The 20,348-nt window shown below is 44.1% G+C and overlaps 1 protein-coding gene and 1 long non-coding RNA gene across 12 annotated transcripts in view; one reads left to right on the plus strand and one right to left on the minus strand.

Moving 5' to 3' along the window:
* Positions 1-20,348, plus strand: part of TANC2 (tetratricopeptide repeat, ankyrin repeat and coiled-coil containing 2) — a 196,021-nt gene that overhangs the window by 82,538 nt on the left and 93,135 nt on the right. For 8 of the 11 annotated variants that reach the window (XM_042049071.1, XM_042048993.1, XM_042049344.1 and 5 more), the window contains one exon: positions 5,655-5,762. The exons of the other annotated variants lie outside the window; for them this stretch is intronic. In XM_042049071.1, the coding sequence (XP_041905005.1) occupies positions 5,655-5,762 (108 nt within the window). The remainder of the gene's footprint in view (positions 1-5,654; positions 5,763-20,348) is intronic. 11 annotated transcript variants of the gene reach the window in all.
* On the minus strand, positions 8,348-14,873 carry LOC121674965. The gene is made up of 3 exons (XR_006019915.1): positions 14,393-14,873; positions 12,436-12,598; positions 8,348-11,033 (listed from the first exon to the last, which is right to left on the minus strand). It is a non-coding gene; the product is annotated as an uncharacterized LOC121674965 (long non-coding RNA).

A 20,348-nucleotide genomic window follows, 5' to 3' on the forward strand; every position in this document is an offset into this window, starting at 1 on the left:
GCAAGCTGTCCCTGCCCATCCAGGGCGGATTGAGACAGATGAACTTTAGGGTCCATTCCAGCCCCTTAACGTTCTGTAATAAAATTGTGCTTACGATAGTTAAAAACACAATATTAACATGCAAAATTCAGCTCCTCCTCAGCTGAATTAGTTACAAGAGATGAGTGTGTGGTAAACACGCAATGGCAGGGGGTTGGAACTAGGTGATCTTCCAGATCCCTTCCAATCCAAGCCTATGAAATGTGCCCATCATTTTTGGCACGTTTTCACCCCTTCAACCTGTGAGAAACACAATATTTTTACACGAAAAGAGCAAATTTCATTATTTCATCCTCTTACGGCAGAGGGAGATTCAAAGCACAGGTGAAATTCAACTGTTTAACATGGGGAGAAGACAAAACTGGGTTGATTTTGAGCCAAGCTCCTTGGCCGGAGTCTTTCCAGGACCTGCCATAGAAGCAAGTCAGGAGAATCCAGGCATGTGGCCATGTGTGTTTGTGTTTTATAGTGATGAAGTGTGTGAGTCCGTGAGTAAAAAGCTGCAGTGGTTTGTGTTGATGCAGTTTGGGCAGTAATGTCCATTTTCCCAGTTCTTATAAGGGGTTGGTACACGGAGAGGGTCCCAGGTTCCCTGGGATGGATCAGTCCATCATCCATGCAATGGGTAAAGAGTTGCTGTTTCCTCCAACATTTTCCTTGGACACAGATAAATCTGTGTATCTTTATGGGTGTAGGCACAGACAAAGGTGTAGGTGTGCGTGTGTTGTAGTCAAATTGTGGTGTGAATTCAGATCTGCTGAAATAAAAGCTTGTTCAATCAGATCACTAGGTGTTAATAACCCCTTGTTAGTAAACATTCCTTTCAGAGCTCTAACTGAATTTCATAGCTGAAACCTTTTGCTAATCCATGATATTTTCCTTTTATTTATGCCTTTTAATGTAAAGAAGACCCTTTTTAAATTAAAATACGAACTCGTCTATAAATTATATAACAATTAAATGGTGTCATAGAAAATGCAACAGAATTAGGGAAGTCAGTAGGCTGAAGGAGAACACAGTGCTGCTAGAGATACAGTGGTTATTCCAAAAGAACAGACACATCCAGATTTATTTTGGTTTGGTTTGATGCGGGAGTAGATGCTTGGCATTGATCACAAACAGCACTGCATTGATCCTAGCACTCCATACAGATGTTCAAAAGGATAAACCACCAGCAGCTCCTAGTCACAGTAGGGGTTACAGCTCTCCCAGACTGCTCATCCAGACTCAGGAAGGGGAGTCTCAGTGGTAACTAGTGTGGGCATGCAAGTTTGAGGGATATTGTGAATGGGGCTGATTGTTTCAGTTTGCCAGGTAGAATTAGAGCTTTCCCAGTATTCTGAATCCCTGTTTTTAAAGAGACTCTTAAAAAGTCAGGCTGCTGACATTGCAGTTACTGATGAAATACTTTCCCTAGTGTTAGTTTATCACAGAGTCCCAGACCTGGTTTGGGTGGGAAGGGATCTTAAAGCTCATCCAGCCCCACCTCCCACTATCCCAGGTTGTTCCAAGCCCCATCCAACCTGGCCTGGGACACTTCCAAGGCGGGGGCAGCCACAGCTTCTCCGGGCAGCCTGTGCCAGGGCCTCCCCACCCTCACAGGGAACAGTCTTTGTCCCCACTGGAAGACACAACGTGCTACAGCAAGTGTCATAAAACAAGCCAGCTAATTAAATTTTCTGACTGCTGGCCCTGCTCACTGTTTTGCATTACATGGTTAATTCCTACCCTGGAACTGGCATCACTTGCCTTGCTCAGAAAGAGTTGCTGGCAAAGTCAAATGAGAATTTTACTTGCATCGACAGAAGGATTTTCAGTTTTGCTCTGCTGGCTTGGACACCAGTGGGGATTAATCTCACTGAGAACCACAGAACTGGCCCCAAAAATGTGCAGTATTGGTTTGAAATAACCATTGAAATTGAAGTGGTCAATAGCCATTGAAATTGAAGTTCCTACTTAAGCAGTAGCAAGTCAGTTCCTGTCTGATGCCAGCGTTGTGTTTCTCATCGAGCCCTTGGGCACAGGACTGGCCTGTGAGGTGCACGTAGAGCAGGGGCTGCAGCCATCAGCTCCTGGGCTCTCATCGGTGACAGGTGGTGGGACCCCAGGGACAAGGTTGTGACTTTAGGCTCCATGTAGTCAGTATGTTTTTCTGAATTAAATGCTAGTTTTGCAGTTCTAGAAAGCCAGCATTGCTGGTGACTGCCATCTTTACTCAATCCATTATATTTTTATAACTAGTTATTGCAGACACCCTTTTTCCCAGTGTTCTTGGAAGACATAATTTTTCTCTGCTTAAAAAAACTGCAGTTGTGTAACAGGAAGGGCTATTTTCATGCTGTTTGAGGCCTGGAGTTGGTCTGTTTCATACAGAAAAATCCTTACAGGAATGAGAGGCCAAAAGGACTGAGCAGGTACAGAATACTTCAAATAATTGTTTCATGCCTTCGTTAGTTTTTATAATTTGTGCCAAAAGCTCATCCCATTGCTTTGATCATAAGATTTGCCTGTGCTCACAGGAAGGGGTTCAGGACCAAGGCAAACTGTTGTGCCTTGAAAAGTCACTTTTATGAAAAGATCAGTGTTATCCGTTAACATGTGGCTAAAGGGTGTCAAACCAGATTTCAGAGTTTATGATATTTCTGTTTGTTATTTATTCCAGTAGAAGACTAATGCCCAAATCTGAATCTGTTAGGATAATCTTCATTTGGACACGAGTCAGAGGTGCTTAATTCTTGTACGTGAAAATCCTCCTTTCCTGTAATTGGGTTGTGGGTGTAGGAGGAGTTTTTGTCTTTTCCACATTTAGGATATTTGTAATAACAGAAACTTCCTTCTGTGGCTTTTCCCCACCTGTATTTACATGAAGAGGATTGTGTTGACTTGAACCTTTTAAAGTAAACTGTTGTCTGTGAGTCATGGTGACATGGTGTGTCTTAGCTGGTGGAAGCATGTTTTTAAGGCTCAAGTCATGCTTTTGAGGGAATAAAAACATAATAAAATAGATGCCATGCCAGGCTGGACAGTGCTCGGAGCAACCTGGTGTAGTGGAAGGTGTCCCTGCCCATGGCAGGGAGTGGAACTGGATGAGCTTTAAATTCCTTCCAACCCAACCCAGTCTGTGGTTTTGTGATTCTATGAAATGCATTAAAATTATACGTACGGTTGAACTTGCAGTATATCAAGATTTCACCACATTGGTGACATGATGTTCCTTATTGCCTCCAAGAGAAAAAATGCTGGATCAGCTTGATGGATCCATGAGCCGATCCCTTCTGCTGTCATCAGTCAGTTCTCTGGAGAAGGTGGGAAGTGGTGGGGCGGTGGGCACCTCAGTGAGGAGTAAAAGAGATCCCGAGTAGATCTAGAAATCAAACCCAATGGAATGGGAGATTGATTCCTTCCTTACAGGTGAGAGGCGAACTGTTCAGTGCTGATCTGTCAAAACATGCAGGTCCTGCATCTTCCACAGACCTGTATGTCCACACAGCAAGTGGTGTAGTGATCACATTGCCCTCTGTGTTTATTAAAATTCTCCTTCCTCTTTTTAAAAATAATCTTTAGTGCAGAACCTTCTGCTGACAATCCCATCAGTCATTAACACTTCTTGAACTGTGAAAATTCTGTTAGTTTTGTATTTTAGAACACAGTGAGCACTGCCACATGTGCATGGGATGATATATGGTCCTGGTGTCAGCCAGAAATGATAAAGAAAAGACGGGCTATTTTTAATATCTATTATAAAAATAACTGTTACTGAGACTGTGGTAAAACATTTATTAAAACTGCAATTACAAATGCAATATTAAAGGATTGACCAGTGCAGAATTAATTATTCTAAACAATTTTCAGGCCATAGCAATAATCTTCTCAATATTAAAATGTTTTCATCACATCAGGATCTGGCACAGGATTGTTCCTGGGAATGATTTTTCACTGCTGTTAGCCACTTTGCAGCAGTGGGTGCTCGTGCGTGCGCACGTGGGATTTTTTCCAGGGGGGATTATACAGAACTGACTACTGGCTTGTGGTGTTTAGCATCAGGTTGTGTGTTTGAGTGGGGCTGCACATCCATGAGCATCGTGGGATGGGGGGAGAGAAGGGGGCTCCGGGCTGTCCTTATCTCCCTGGGTCCCTTGCATTCCTCCTGCCTGGCATGGCTCCTCTTACACTGGCCCTGACGGGCCTGCATGGAATGTGCTGGAAGTATGTCTCATACTCAGCCAGGATTTTCTTGTGTGAAATGGAAGTGTGGTACCTGTTTTCCCTCAGCACATCTCCTGGAATGGATCATGAGGGGTAAGAGAGGAGAGATTTTAGCACACCTGTTTTGGTGCAGAGATGGGGGGTTGATTTTTGCCTTCGTTCTGCTTCACGGGGACTTTATATTGAAAAACCATACCCCAATCTTCATCTCTGTTTTCCACACCCATTTTTTAAACATTTCTGGGATCACTAATGTATAGCTCAATTAGAGTGATCTGGTCGTGCATTGTCTGTCAGGCTCCCCATCCTTGGACCTTCTCAGCCTTTCTCAGCACCACAGCAGCTCCCTGAAACCAGGAGATTTATTGCTGCCTCAGAGGTCATTCTCTGACCTGTTGAGCTTCTATTACAGGAGATGCAAAAGAACAACCTCCCAGTCTTTAGTTTCAGATCCCAAATTTAATTTGCAAGACAGGGAATAATAAATAAAAATCATGTAAATGGAGGGGCAGAAGCCACTGACCCCTGGAATCGCTGCTGAGGGGCTTTTCAAATTAGCCTTTCATTGTAATGAGCATGAGAGTTTAACTTGGAAATGCAATCTCTGCATGTAACTTACTCTCTAGTTCTCTTTCTCTGGTCTGGAATATGTTTAAAGACTTTTACTAAACCACTTTTACTAATTTTACTCCAAACATGTTGTACAGAATTTCGTCTCTTTTAGAGTTCAGACTGTTAAAACATGGAGAAAATCCCATTTTTCTAGCACTAGTGGTCAGTGCTGCTTTGTTACAGACACTTCTACCTTCTCCCCATCCTCTATTAAGTCTCTTGATCCTTTTGGATTTGCAAGGATAAAAGTGGAGTGCTTCTTTTCGGCTTGGACAGTGTTAGCTTTGCTCTGCTCTTTTGTGTTGAACACCAAACCTGTTTGGTCTAACTTTGAGACTGTTTTGAAACTGAAATTTTCTGTTCAAGGAAACAATTACTGAACATAGCATTTATGTGTTCAGTTCAGATATCTGCAGTTAAGTATCTTAAAACCTGATGGGCTCTGTGTACCTCTCTCTGATCTTTGCTTTTCCACAGTTGCTGAATGCAGGCTCATTTGCTTCCTATAAAAAAATTCAATAAAGTAGGAGAAAAGGAAGTGCTTTAGAGTATCAGCAATGTGTCTCAGTGTTCACACACTTTAAAGTCAGCCTGTGCAGTTTGAAAGTTTAACCAAGAGCCATCTCCTTTGTAAAGAATGCAGATAATTTTCTTTTGTGGGGGGAAAAAAAAAAAAAAAAAAAAAGGGTAACCTGATATGAGTCTGACAGTGTCATTTAGTTAAGTGCTTCCATCTGTTGCTTGCTATTTCCCTTACTCATGACCTCTCTTTCTCTCTCCCCCTCCTTCTCCTTTAGCCCCTCTGAGGAAAGCAAAGTTTGTTGAGAGCCCTCGAATCCCAGAGTCTGAGCTTGGCTCCCCAACCCTCTCTGCCCAGAAGCTGGATGTTGATGCATTCTGCCCTGGTAAGCTGCATGCGAAGGCTCTGTGCAAACAGGGGCAACAGGGAGAAAGATTTTTTAAATGTATAATATGGCTCCTTTGGCTAGATGGTTGGTTGGACCTTCCCTAGCCAAGTTTCATTGTCTTGGAAACTTGTATAAGTATTAATTTCTGATAATTGCCCATTTACGTTTGTTTCTTGCAATTTTGTGTGTGGCTGCTCTCTCCTGAGAATAATTTAAAAGGTCTAGAGAGTTGCTTTTGAGAAGATAAAAATGAGCCTATAAACATACTGCTTTAAATTTAATTTTTAATGCTGGTCTGCAGAGAGGCTGGAATAAAGCCCCATTTCAGAAATATCATTAAATCAGCTAAAGCAAAACTGTGGGACCTTGTTAGCTGCATCCAAGAATATTGGGGTTTTTACTTCTATTTTAGTTTTAAAGAAATACCTTCTAATTTATGGATCCTGTAGTAGTTGCTCTGAAATCTATACATGTTGCTTGAGGCCTCTGGTTGAAATATAAATAGAAGTGGGTCACGTCTCTTCCTGGCTCAGCCCCATTCATGTCTGTCAGCTCGGGCAGGCATTGCCTAAATCCTCCCAAGCCCCGGCAGACCCAGCACGTGTGAGTGCCTGGAATCTGCAGCTCGGTATCATTTCCCAGATTCTTCCTAACTTGGAAGTGGCAGCCTGGGGAGGGCTGGAGGCTGTGGAGGTGCTGGGGGAAGGCTGAAAGCAGCAGCAAGTGTTTTGGTGGATTCTGTGCTGAATTGTGCAGTTTCTTCCCCTGGCTTTCCTTGGTTATGAACCAAAGGGATCCATACTCGCTATAGGCTTTTGATGGAAAAAAGAGTGTTTAATGTGTTCAAATGGGGTGCAAATGTGCGACATCTGCCTCTGAAATCTGTAGCTACAGTAGCCAAGTTAATCAGCTACAGAAATGAGGGTGTTGCTTATTTCTGTGGCCGATGAGCTTGAAGAAGAACTTCTAGAGTACTCAAAATTGGAGGAATTAATTGAATGTGGAGATTGTGAATGTGGGCTTTCTTGAATGTATTGTGTCTGAATGAGATGTTGTCTTAGAAAATCAAAAGACAGTTCCTGTGCTTGGCAATGCCTAATTTGAGGCCACAGTCGCCTTGAAAAGTGCTGCTCCTTTTTCAATCATCATGAATTACAATTAAAATTGTGCTGCTGCTGCAGCCTTTTTTTCTAACTGAATGGCTTCTACTGTCATGTTTATAATTGTTACTAATTATAAACTTATTACAATTGCATCCACAGAGAATTATAATTGAATTGTAAGTTTAAAAAAACATAAATTCCACATTCCCACACCCAGACATGTGCCTCCCCTCTGCCAGAGCTTTGGAGGGCAGGACTTCTGCCAAGCCCAGGAATGGGCTCTGACAATGGGATCTGCAATTCCTTTAATTTCATTTTTTGCTATTTGATCTCCTTCTCTTGCTGATAGTTTAGTGATCTGAAAGGAAAAGTGGAGTTTTGTACTACTTTGAAGTGTCATTAAAGGAACATGAAGCATCACCAAGGAAGGAAAAAAGTGACTACAGCAGAGCTGTCACAGTGGGATCATAGAACCATTAAGGTTGGAAAAGCCCTTGAGAACTATCGAGTCCAACTGTAAACCCAGCTCTCCCAAGGCCACTGTGAAACTGTGTCCCCAAGTGCCATCCTGGTGTACTTGGAATAGGGAAACGGGATAAGAAACAGAACAGTACATGCCAGGGAAGAGCACAGTCTTGGAGTCAAGGTAGAAACTGCAGGTTGGGGATTTGGGTTGTCTCAGGTTCCTTAAATGTGTTCCCAGGGAGCTGTTGGGGAGCCCCTCTCTTCACGTGTGCCCAGGTCCAGGGGCTGTAGCCAGGTTTATGTTGGCAGTGTGGAACAGGCAGGGGAAGAGGGGAGGATAGAATCCACTAGGGAAGGATTTCTGAAGCTGTTCATGGAAGAAACTGCCCAAATTTACGGATTCTTCTGTGAAAGTAGCAGTAATGTGGGGGCTGGAGGTTTTGCTGGTCTGGAAGGCTGGATTGAAGGAGCTCGAGATATGACACCTTGGAAGAAGTAGGTGGTTGGGGGAGGATCCTTGTGTAAAGAAGGAAAGAAAGAACAAAGTTGTGGTGAACAACCAGGGACCAAAAGGGACATAGCATCCAGCTCCTGATGGGAACGTGCAGGAAGAGTCCTACTCTGGATCATGGCAAAGCTTCGGGCACTGCCTGTAATCAGTTTTCCAAGGAAATACAATGCCTTTCTTCTGTGTTAGGCTTACATTAACCCTCTTCTAAAACATGTGCATCTTGTGAAGGATATAGCACACAGCGCTGAATCCCAAACGTTTCCAAGAATAATGGTGTGAGTTGAAAGAAAGAAAAATTTAGGCTGATGATCTGCCTGGCAGTGGAGGGGAGGTGGAGTGGTTTGTAATGTGATCCCTGACAAAAAATGTAATTAATTACACACTTGAAAGCAGTTTAAAACACTAAATAGCAAAGAAAAGAGTCATTCCTATATATGCAGAGTAACTAATGTTCTATTTCAGTTTGAGATGCCAAGAGGTGAAATTTTGCTCAATATCAAAATGTTTATTTTAAGGCTTCAGGCAAATTTCAGCACATTCCAGGGAGGTGGTTTCCTGAGCAACTGCAGTGCCACTGCTCGGCCCCTCCTGCTGCTGGGGAGAAGACAGAAGACTTGCTTGTGACATCTTTGGGGGGGGGATGATGTGCTCCTGACGTTCCAACTCAGAGGAAGGAGAAAGAAGATCACAATACTGAGTGTCTTTTGAGGGAAGTTCTAATACCAAGCACATAGTAAACTTTTGAGCTTGGTATGATTTCCCTTTTTTTTTACATTCATTGTATAGAGAAGAGTGTAGATACTTAAAAATTAATTAAATGTTCTTACGTGAAATCAGAAATTGCCCCACATTTTATAGTTGTTGCAACTAAGATGATGACAAAAAAGCTTTTACATGACTTTGAAAAACCCCTTTTTACCAGAATTGTCACAGAATCACAGAATAAGCTGAGTTGAAAGGGACCCACAGTGATCATCAAGTCAAATTATGTTTCTGTAGATGTTTTTGTGTTTGCAGAGGTTATTCAGATTTCAATCCAGCACTTCTTGACTTGAAGAGTCCCTGCTGGAGAAGGAGTTCTTCCTTGTCTCTTGTTGTGTGGGTGGTGAGGCCCTGGCACAGGTTTCTGGTCCCTGGAAATGTTCAGAGCCAGGTTGGATGGGGCTTGGAGCGATCTGGTCTAGTGGAAGGTGGATGGTGGAACTGGACGAGCTATAAAGTCTCCTCCAACCCAGACCATTCTGTGACTCTGTGACTTAGCAGAGACTTTCTAAGGAGGGTCTGGAAGGTTTCTGATCCCTCCTCCCTCCTCATCTCTGCTCCAATCCTGCAGACACTGTTCAACAAGAGGCATTTGTGTTTTCCCTCTTGTCAACCTTCTGAAGGCAGAGAGGCTGGGGATCGCAGCCTCACATCCATCATTGCTCTTCGAGGGGCATAACATAGAATAGCAGGAATTGATCTTCAAACCTTTGTTGTTCAACTGTCAAACCTTTTCCGCAATGTAGGGGTTTTCCCCCGCTTTGTCACGCCTCACTCCTGCCAAGAGGCACTGCTTGTGTGGTGAATGGTGTCCTGGCTTCTTGGTTCTTAGTTGTGGTCAGGAGGGCATCTTTCTTTGAGCTGCTTTTTGTTTTTTATGGCAGCTAAAACATGTTTTGACTTCTGAGTGCTCAGAAAACCTCTTGGAAACGATCAGAGATGGATGGTGCTTTCAGGTAATGGCCTTTTGCCTCAGATTAATGCTCACAGTTGCATTTTATGTAATTTATTACCTTGTTGTTCTGTTCCAAAGGCTAAGTCTGTTACAACATTATCTTTTAATTTGATTAACTCCTTCTTCAGAAATTTTGGGAGACAAATCTTGAGTGTCTGTTTTGCTTGTTGCACATTAGGCTGGCAGGCGTCTGTTTCCATCCCTGACTGAGTTAGGAATCACTGTGGTGCTGCTGCCACAGACAGGGAGGGGAGTGATTTACCATGGCAGCAGCGCTTGTGTTCATCTTAGCACTACTCCTTTTTCTCTTCCTTCGCTTAAAGAATCGTTGAGCTTGACATCTGCTTGCTGCTGCTTCTCTCTATCATGTAAAATGTGTGTTTTTCACTTTACACTATCCACATGTTTCTCCTAAACACAACAAAACACTTCCTAGGTGTTAGAAAAAGCCGTTTAAGAGGGAATGCAGGAACCAGCATTGCTTTCTAATTTTTCATGGTGAAAATATAGGTGCTGAGCCAAAAAATCCTACAAAACCCCAAACAAATATAGCCAGCAGGATCCTGCTCCAACCTCTGTTGTATTGAACAGTGACAAACTGGGGGGAAGGAGAGGGAATAATCAAACCAACCGTGATCTGACAAATGGTTTTACTGTTGAACCTTGTGGTTGTCCCAGCACTGTCAAGCCCACTGACCTGAAGGGAATGGGAAATCATTGTGGTCAGCCCTAATTGCAGAAGAGCCATAATTTGGCACATTGGTTGCTATGGAAGTGATTGACTTTTCTCACACTGCTCCTGGGAGGATGCTACTGGTTCCTTCTGCCATATCAAGAGATGGAAGCAGTTTCAGAATAAACTCCTGTGTTACGAAACAAGCCTCAGTCTGGTCTGAAATTCTGGATTGTAGGGCCGAATACTGAAGGCATTTGCTAGAGTTCCAGGTGTGAATCTGTTTGGGATTGGCCACAGACCACTTGTCATTAAGTGTCATGGAGTTTGTTTGAACTGAAAGTTGCAGCTTGGAGAATAGTGGCTGGGTCCAGAGTTTAGGGTTTATTAAATCTTCTTACCAAAGCAGGGTTGTTCAAGATAAGAAGTGAAAATAATATGAATCCCACAGATTATTCCCATATGTTTTAATGAAGCTTCGTGGTGCAATCTGTTAATCAACCCTTACAACCTAGGGTTTGGGTTCATCTACCTGGAAGGGGAAAAAAAAAGGGAAAAAGAGGGGGAAAGGCTGTAAATGATCCAAATTCTATTTTTGTGATGAACTGCCCAACTTTGAAGTGTTGTGACTGCTTTCAAAGATGTAACCTAGATGGCTCCTGAGATGTGTGTTGCTTCAGAGACTTCAGCAGCAGCAGTTCCTGCAGCATAGCACTTCTGGCTGCCCATCCGGATGGATCCCAGGGAATTTGAGGAGTTGTTTTGCCTCATCAAGCAGCAGTGCTTGCTTTCAACTGGCCTGTTGGGAAACAGTAATTTTTGTGTTAATACTTTGGCTTTTTGAATATTTATAGTTTTCTGCCAGAGAGTAAATATGTACATAAGCAAACCAACCCTGATGGTTATGAAACTGTCATTGATGGGCCTGTGAGGATCAGTGTATAACCTTTCCTTCCACATCTGAGCAGGTGGGACAGATTTCTCATTGACTGAGTGACTCTGGCAGAGGAGTTTCCTCTTCTGGCATATTACTTTTTGAAAAGAGCAGCCCACACTGATGTTCTTGAATCCCTGAATGGTTTGGGTTGGAAGGCACCTTAAAGATCATCCAGTCCCACCCCCTGACATGGGCAGGGACACCTTCTGCTAGAACAGGTTGCTCCAAGCTCCATTCAGCCTGGCCTTGAACACTGCCAGGGAACATCTGCTTGGAGGCAGCCACAGCTTCTCTGGGCAACCTGTTAGGAAGCGTGTGTGCTGTCAGGCACAGTCGCAGCAAGTGTCCTGCTCTAAAGTGCTCTGCTCTAAAGGAGAGGAAATTTTTGTCATAAATATGTAACTGGAGGAGAGGGGAAAGAAAGTCAGTTATTTCAAAGTGCTGAGGCATTTTAGCAGTGCAGTCAATGAGTGATGCTTCCTTCCCTAGATCCATGCTGCAGCTCCCTCAATAAACCAAATAAATCCGTAATTGTTTGCCTTATGATAGTTCTGTTCCTACTCAGCATCTGTCAGGCTGGATTAACTGTGTGTTGGCACATGGTGGGTCCCAGCACAATGACAACCTGACCTGTCAGTGATAGCACCATCCCAGTTGTCTTTGGGCTCCTGCTTGTGATGCCCTTGATGTCTTTACACAAACTTCATCTTCCTTCTTAGTTCCCTGTTGAGTTCTGTAGGAGTTCTTTAGGTGGGGTTTAATTTGAAGTTAGCCTTTGCCTTGTGTTTATGCCTCCCCTAAGTGGAAATACAGGGATGCTAAATGAGGCAGAAAGGAAGGAGATGATGGTTGCTGGAGGTCTTGGTCATGGTTGTGCTGATTAGTGACTAGAGTGACTAATCAGTCCTTCCTTTTTCCTTCTGGCTCAGATATTTATTCACAAATATTTTAGAATCTAGACGAAATGGTCAATTATTCTACTTCTTTTTTTTCCTACAGTGTTTTGGGATGCTGTTACTTTGTTTAAACTCTTTATGGAGGCAACCCCCTCAGTATTCATTTTACCATTATTGTTAGCTGTAACAATAGAAGGAGGGATGGTTGCATTTGTAGGAAACTGCTCCATTCTTTTATAAGCCTGGTTCCCATGTCCCAGTGTGCCTATGGATAAAAGTCCTTGAACTTCAGTGATGCTATGGAGAGCTGCCCCTAAGTGAAAATATGCAGTGCTCTGAAAGCCACACCATGACTTGTGCTCTCTTACCAGTTGCTCTGACTTCTTCACCCTCCCCAGGACTGCAGAACAAGAACTTCTTTATTCTTATCCAGCATGACTATTGTTCCCCTGGTGGAATTGGGTTCATTTGTCAGCACTCCCTCTGTCCCATCTGCTCTGTTCTTCAGGGCAGCACAGCTGCACTTGGACCCTGAAGAAAGGAGATAAATTTGCTCATAACCTCCTGTACCACAGTAGATTTTCTGCTTCATTAAGCAGATTTTTTTGATGTTTTATGTCACTAATTATTTGACTCCAAATTGCTTGAAAATAATTACCTTAAGTCCAAACATGACCATTTTGGCCAGCTGCCAGCTTGAAAGTACAGCTTTGCTGGGAAGCACTGGTTGTACCAGCCTGGCTTCAAATTCCTCCAGTGCCCTGGACCTTAATGCAGGCTCCAAAATCCTTGTGTTTGGACTGAGACTGTAGCAGCCTTCCTCCCTGACTCCTGTGCTTGCTGTTTTTGTTTTCTCAAAGTCAAGTCCCCACTGGCTCTTCCATATGTTCCCATGAGGCGTCCCATCCCTGTGGGGAAGCCTTGTCACACCACATGTGCTCAGCACTTAGAACAGGTCCCTGCTGCTGCTCTCCACTCCTGGCTGCTGGCAGAGTCTGCCTGGGGTAGCATTCCTGGGCTCCCTGCTCTATTCCCATCTATTCTTGGCATTCTTGCCTGGCAAGAGGAGCTGTGGTGATGTGTGCAGTTACCTGCATGGCTGTCACCTCTATCTGCCCCCTTCAGTAACTTCAGTGGTGTTTCTCCACCTAAATTTTAGGGATGAAATTACAGCTCCTACTCTGTGTAACTTCAGGGCACTGTGAGGACAGTGTGGGTGATATTATTTGAGGTAAGATTTTCATTAATAGAGTTTACGCTTTAGAGAAAAGAAATTTTAAATGGATCTCATCCACATGGACAGTAGAATCTTGCCTCTCCAGTCATTGAAGATACACAATTAGCAACAGCCCTGGACATTGGTTCTGTTAGAAAATAGCCCCCAAAAGAATCAGAGAATAACAGACCGTGTTGAGCTGGAAGGGACCACTCCACCCCCTGCCAAGGGCAGGGAACCTTCCACTAGACCGGGTTGCTCTAAGCCCTGCCCAGCCTGGCTTGTTATTCTAAAAGCTGGCAACAGTAGATTATTCCATCTCTGTAGTAGTTACTACATCCAAACAGAACTTTTGAAATCTCGTTCAGGTATGTAATGGTGGTAGGTTTGCAAGATTGTTGTCAGTGTTGTAAATGCAAAGACCATTATTTAGTCAGATTTGCTTTTAATAAATTTATCCTGGGCATGTGCTAATAGATCAGATCAGGTAAGGACAAGGCCTTTGTCCTGTCTTGTCTCTTGCTCAGCTACGAACCCATGACCTCCCACTTAACAGTGGTCAAAGGTGACAGTAAAGTGTCATTTGCCTTGCTAAAAGTTTGGCTCGTTATAATGCTTGTTGTGTTTTGACCTGGCAAAGCTGCCTTGGAAGAAGGAAAGATGTTTGTCAAAATCCTCTTCTACGGACTCTTCTCCCCGAGATGAGGATGGAAATATTGTTATGTATGTATGTAAATATTTCTGAAAGTCTCCTGCAACTTTATTTGTGCCCCTGTTAGTTCGCCAGAGTTGGCCTTACCACAAGGGAGCAGCTTTTGCAAAATTCTTGTCGGAATTCTATCACTTGATAGAAATAAATGATGTGAAAAATAAGAGGAAGAAATGTGAGAGGTTTTGAAGGAGAGTTGCTGAAATTAAAGCGATTATTTGGGTGGTTGTGATGCAACATGCTTTTGAAGGTTAGGACTTTTTTTTTTTTTTTTTTTCTTTCTCTCATGGAATTTTGTCCCATTTGTTGCTAAGAGACAATAACTACTGATACTTAAGAGAACAAAAGATGTGTCTGGGAGTAGGAGGAGGGGGAAGGGTGCAGCTGGCTGCTCTCTTACCTGAGGAAGGGCAGAGATACTTCGAGAATTTGGCCTGGGGCTGAGGGGCTGGGCTCAGCTCCTGTCTCCCTCTCTCCCTCTCGGCATCAGAGGAGGGACAGCCGCTCTGCGGTCGCTGCCCGGAGGATTCGCTTCCACTGCCGGGCTTTGTCCTCCCACTGTGGGTGAGCCTTTGCTCATTAGAGGAAGTCTCAGTTGAGCTGGGACCCTACTAACACGCGATCTGACTGGGAAGGACCCTCACCATGTGTTCCGGTGGCTCAGGGGAAAGCCCGGGGCCCTCCCGTTCCCGGAGGCCGCGTCCCCGGCTGCCGCTGCCCCCTCGCTGCTTTCTGCCTCTGCCTTGGGCTTCTTCGCTACACTCTAACCCAGCACCCCGCGTCCACCCGACCTCCGCGGCTCCTGCTAAAGCTGCGCAGTCTTGTTGCATTTTGTTTGCGCCCCCAGGGCTGTTGCCGCCCCTGCCGTGCCAGCCGCCGCTGCGCGGTCGCTGCCGCGGCCCATTGCCACAGCGCCCCCTGCAGGCGCGGGGGAGCCATCGCGCCCTGCCCGGCCGGGAGCCAGCAGCGCCGCTGGCGGCCGCGAGCGGAACTGCAGCGAGGGGAAGGGGCGGGCGGCCGGCGCCGGGCTCGGGCTCTGTTCGGTGCTGCTGCCGGGGCTGGTGTTTGTTTGCCGTGTTTTACACCTACATAGTACTAAAGAACCGTTCCTCCTTTTCCCGTACCTTTGCCTGAAAGCCCCATAGTTTTGGAGTTATAATAATTCAGAGGGAAGGGGGTCACATTTTCTATTCCAAGGGAGGTTCCCGCCTTCCTTTGCAGACACCTGTCTTTCAAACCAAGACACGTGCCTAATATTGCAAAATAAAAACAGACTTTAGCAAACAAATAGTATTTAAGGGAGTGTTTCTTCTTCTTTTTTTGATATTAAAAAAGTCTTCTGCATCAATAAGAGTGTAATACACCACCCTCAAACTTGTCTGGAATAAAAAGTCAGTTCAAAGACCTAAAAATAAATACAAACAACTTTATTTATAAGCCAAGACTTTTGATTGTTCAGTGTTGGATGAGGGGTTGGATGTCCAGAGCCGAAACACAGCCCCATATTCATGGTCAGGGAATTTTTTTGAGCTAAAGTGCCAAAACTGTAAAGGAAGAAATAATTTAATCTCTGCTTTCCATCAGTAGGGAACTTACTGCTTCCGTGCTGGTGTCCTTGATGTGTTAAAGAGCTCAGGAACATTTTCAAGGATCGAAGTGTAATCCTGCTTCCAGGAGATATTCCACATGCCCAGGCTCATATTTATGATAACTGGCCTTTTTTTATGTATATATGTTCAGTAACGAGTGCTCTCTCATTTCCCCCATTCTTTTTCCTTTGGTCCTTAACAGAGAGCTCAGTTCCAGGAAAATTCATCCCCAATGTGCATGCACAGAGGGTTTTAACTCCAGAATGTTAAACACATTGAACCAGGTCTTATGATAGCAGTGAAGTTACATTTATTGCCTGCTCTGGCTCAGAAGGGTTTGGGATTAAAAATAACTGTCTTTCTGACCGTCCACTTGAAGGAATATTAAAGGACATCATCAGGAAAGGCAATGGAGAGGGAGCAGTGTTTATGTATTGTGCTGAGGAGAACTACTTCTGTTTTAATTTCTTCTTAGAGGAAATGTCTGTGGAAGGGGTGCAAGAGGCGATGTAGTGGGATTAATGGTGAAAATTCTTGCAGTTTCTTACAGAAATTATTGGACGGAATGGGAGGCACTGAGAGGAGCTGTAGGAGCACAGGTCAAATTGGAGGTGTCTTTAACACTTCCACAGTTCAGTGTGGGGTTTTGCCTGATGAGAGGGCTCTGATGTCAATATCTGAGGAGAATATATTTACTCCGCCACTCATCAGTGGTGGGATTGAATTTAGTCAGACTGTTTTCTGTTGCTGCCACAGAACTACTAAAACTTGATTCAGAGAATTGTTCAGGTTGGAAAAGACCCTTAAGGTTATTAAGTCCAAGCATTCCCCCAGCACCACCACCATGTTCACCACTAACTGTGTCCCCAAGTGCCACATCCACAAGGTTTTTGAACACTTCCAGGGATGGGAACTCTATCACTGCCCTGGGCAGTTGCTGGACAACCTTTTCCATGAAGAAATTTTCCCTAATTTCCAATCTAAACCTTTCCTGGCACAGCTTGAGGCCATGTCCTCTTACCCAGTCCCCGTTCCCTGGGAGCAGAGCCCGACCCCCCCGGCTGCCCCCTCCTGTCAGGGACTTGTGCAGAGCCACAAGGTCCCCCCTGAGCTCCTTTGCTCCAGGCTGAGCCCCTTTCCCAGCTCCCTCGGCCGCTCCTGGGGCTCCAGATCATTCCCCAGCTCTGTTCCCTTCCCTGGACACTCTCCAGCCCCTCAATGTCTTTCTCATAGGGAGGGGCCCAAAACTGACCCTGGGATTGGAGGTGCAGCAGTACAAAAATTGACATTTATAGTGATGGGTGTGGGGCAGCCTTCATCCCTCGGTGGTTAAATTTTTTAAAATCTCCTTTTGATGTAAACAAGAGTAATGAAAAAATCTTCCATTAATTCTGAGATTAGGGGGATATGCAGAAATGGTCAAGGACGTTTTCCAAATACAGCTCAAGTGTATCCAGAATAATTTAAAGCAGATGTACATAATAATGGGACAGATTCAGGTCACATGGAGGGAGGGAATTTGTTAGATAAAACTCTGCAGTTATGTAATTGAAGATCAAAGTCCTAAATGGTATCATTTATTTCTGGCCTTCCATAGGTGCACGCTCTTTGCACATAACTATTCTCTTTTTTTCATTGTTAATTTAAGAAATTTGATTTAGTAAAGGCAAATCAGTCTCATATTCAGGCAAATTCAGGGATGGGTGCCACTAAGGGAACTGTTACCCAGTTCTTGTTAGACACCCACTGAAATAGATTTCAGATGTTTTGAAAGTAAAAGTATAGCCATTAAACCAAAAATATTCTCTGGAGTACAGATGCATTGTTAATGTCTCCCAGGGGCACTACCCTCCATCATTTATCTGGAATTAGATGATGGTGGCTATCAAACCAGTCACAGAACTGCCAAATAAATCATAAAGGAATTTCATTTGCTTGTAAGCAATTGTGGCTGAAATATGTGGCAGCTCTCGTATAGGAATTGAAAGGAGGTAGCAGAAACACTATGTGAAAATGACAATGTACAAAAACATTGAACATTTTGAATAGTTTCTTGAAAAGAGCAAACCTAATAACTCTGCCATAAAATGATAATTTGGTTTTCAAGGAATACTCTGAACATTTATGAGCACTTACGAACTCCATCCTGCTGCCTTTGGCGCCTAGAGAGGTGTTAGAGTTGACCCCTTCAGAAATCCAAAGGGTATTTGTAAGTAAGACATCTGAGAGAGCTGCCAGCCTCTGTAAAATTGCTCCTAAATGGCCTAAATCAGGTAAATTCCAGGGTGAATTGCAGAGATCTGCTGACGTATTTAAAGTGGGTTGAATTTTTTGAAGGGAGGAAGGATCAGAAGTATTAAATTGGTTGACAAGCTCAGGTTGTAATCTTTCTAATTTGCATTTTTGCAGTTCAGTCAAAGAAAAAAGTCGTTAAAAGGAGGCAGAAGGAGATGGAAAGTGTGGCGGTGTTCACTGCTGGGATCTGCTAAAATTGTTTAAAATAAAGGGAAAAAGGTATCTGTGTCAGCCTTGGGTATCTCCACTCTTTCTGAAGTGTCTAAATAATTGAATGTTGGATTTAATTATTGTTACTAATGACTTAAGTGTAATACTTGAAGTTTGCTCTTGCAGTATCAAGCGGGTGAGGAGCTCTTGGGGAGGTTTGTGGCGGAGCTGCTGTGTGTCCTCCCCTATCCTGGGAGCCCCACTGGCGTCATTGCTCCCACCCGTTGTCCTGGCTGCTGGATGGATCGATCTCCTCTCCACATGCTCCCATGTCTGCCTCATCAGGCTTTCCACAGCCTGCCCTGCCTTAGACTGCACATGCTCTCCTTGGAGCACTGACCTCCTAGCGTTCCAGGCCCCTGACCTAATTAACCTCCTTCGGTCTCCCTGCCCACCCAGTCCTCTTGTGGCATCTATTCCAGTGTAATTTAATCCAGAAGCAGAGCAAGCAATCAGGAAAGAATCATGGTGTGTTCCTCAAGGAGGAGGTAGAGGTGGGGAAATCACATATTCTAGTTTCTTTGACTTTCACAGATCATGGGATGGTTTAGGTTGGAAGGGACCTTAAAGCGCATCCAGTCCCACCCGTGCCATGGGACACCTTCCACCAGACCAGGTTGCTCCAAGCCACTTGCAGCCTTGCCTGGGACACTTCCAGGGGTGGGGCAGCCCCAAGAGAGCCCAAACGCACCTTGTCTATAATCACCTTTAGCCAGAGATGAAACCACTTCCAGTGACATCGCCTTTGCACACACTGTTGCATTTACTGACCCCACATGAAAAATGCCTTTTCTAAACCTTACTAAAAATTATTTCCCAATAATTTAATATAAAAACTTTTCCCCGCTTGGAATTTGTTGTGGTTAATTGGAAGGCAAGTGCTCCAAACCTGAAGTCAGCAATTCAGGTACTGAAGTAAAAGATTTACGAGCTGTTTGCCACTGGTCCAAGGACTTTCATCACAGATACAGCCTACAGAGCACAAACACATTGCAGTGAATTTCTTATTTCTAATAACATAAATAAAAATCCATGAACAGTTCCAAGACAGATTAGTCTCCAAAGCTGCAGCCTGGTTGGAAGCAGAGGTAATTTGTCCAAGGAGCACAGAGATTATTTATTATGTTTTTGTAAGAAAAATGTAAGCAGCTAGCCTTACTTTTCACTGCAAAAGCAAAAGAAATCAAAAATAAGACATTCAGATTCTTTTGTAGTGAGCTGTACAGAAATGAAACATATCTTCTAAAAAGTGAAAGATAATACTAAAAATATTACATGAAATTCACAATCAAATTTTAGGCAGTCAGTAATCTCTGTGCTTCTTTCTTTTAATCCTTTATCTTCAGAAAAGCCAGGTAACTGCAGGATTGTATGTCAGAAATAACTAAAAGCTCTCAGAGAGATGTGAAACAGGCTGTCCTTTTAAAATAAAGTACTCGCTGTGTTCAGGTTATCTGGCACTTTTATCTACCAGAGCATTAAAATGCTGGGAGCAGTACCTCGGAGCCTGTGGATGTAGTGCTGCCACATGCACAGAGCGAGCGCGAGTGGGACAAACGGCAGGAAAAGCCAGGAGGGTGAGAGCTCCCTGTTCCCAGCACAGAGCCAGGAAAGGGAGGGAATCACAATCCAGCCCCGGCCAGTGGAGTCCTGTACCTGTGCCCAGCACTCCCTTAGGAGAAGTCCATCTTCATGATAATGGAATAGTTGAAAATCCAATATAAATGTGACTTAATTGCTCTGATGGCCTTGAAGGTCCCTTCCAACCTAAACCATTCTGGGTTTCCCCTCAGAGCCAGGCCAGTTGCTGGTGGGTGCCAGACTGGATCACACTGTGGTGGCTCTGGTGTCCTTTCTGGTGCCATTTCACTGCAGAGGGGCTTGACATTAAACTCTCTTGCTGACAGCCAACCAAGGCTTGCTGGGGTCCACCAGTGGAGGGACAGGATGGGCTCTGCTTTACTGGGCAACAAACCAAAGCACTTCAGCATCCCAAGTTCTATCATACCAACAAAAGAATTGCTTCTTTTTTTTTTTTTCTTTCCTTGTTTTTTTTTGTTTTGTTTTTTGTTTTGTTTTCTCCTATGGGCGAATTTTTTCTCTTGTTTTGTGTTAGGAACTGAATTCAGCCTTTCCTGCCATGGTTAAGTTGGTGGGTAGTGACTTTACTAGGAACTTAGGGATGTATTCAAGACTTGTCTACTCTAAAGCACTTGGAAGACCTGGACAGGCAAACGTAGCTGACTTGGAGATGTGACTGTG

The sequence above is a fragment of the Corvus kubaryi genome, unplaced genomic scaffold (assembly GCF_017639235.1).
Source record: "Corvus kubaryi isolate FWS band 111438036 unplaced genomic scaffold, C.kubaryi_AGA036_p1.0 123, whole genome shotgun sequence".
NCBI lineage: Eukaryota > Metazoa > Chordata > Aves > Passeriformes > Corvidae > Corvus > Corvus kubaryi.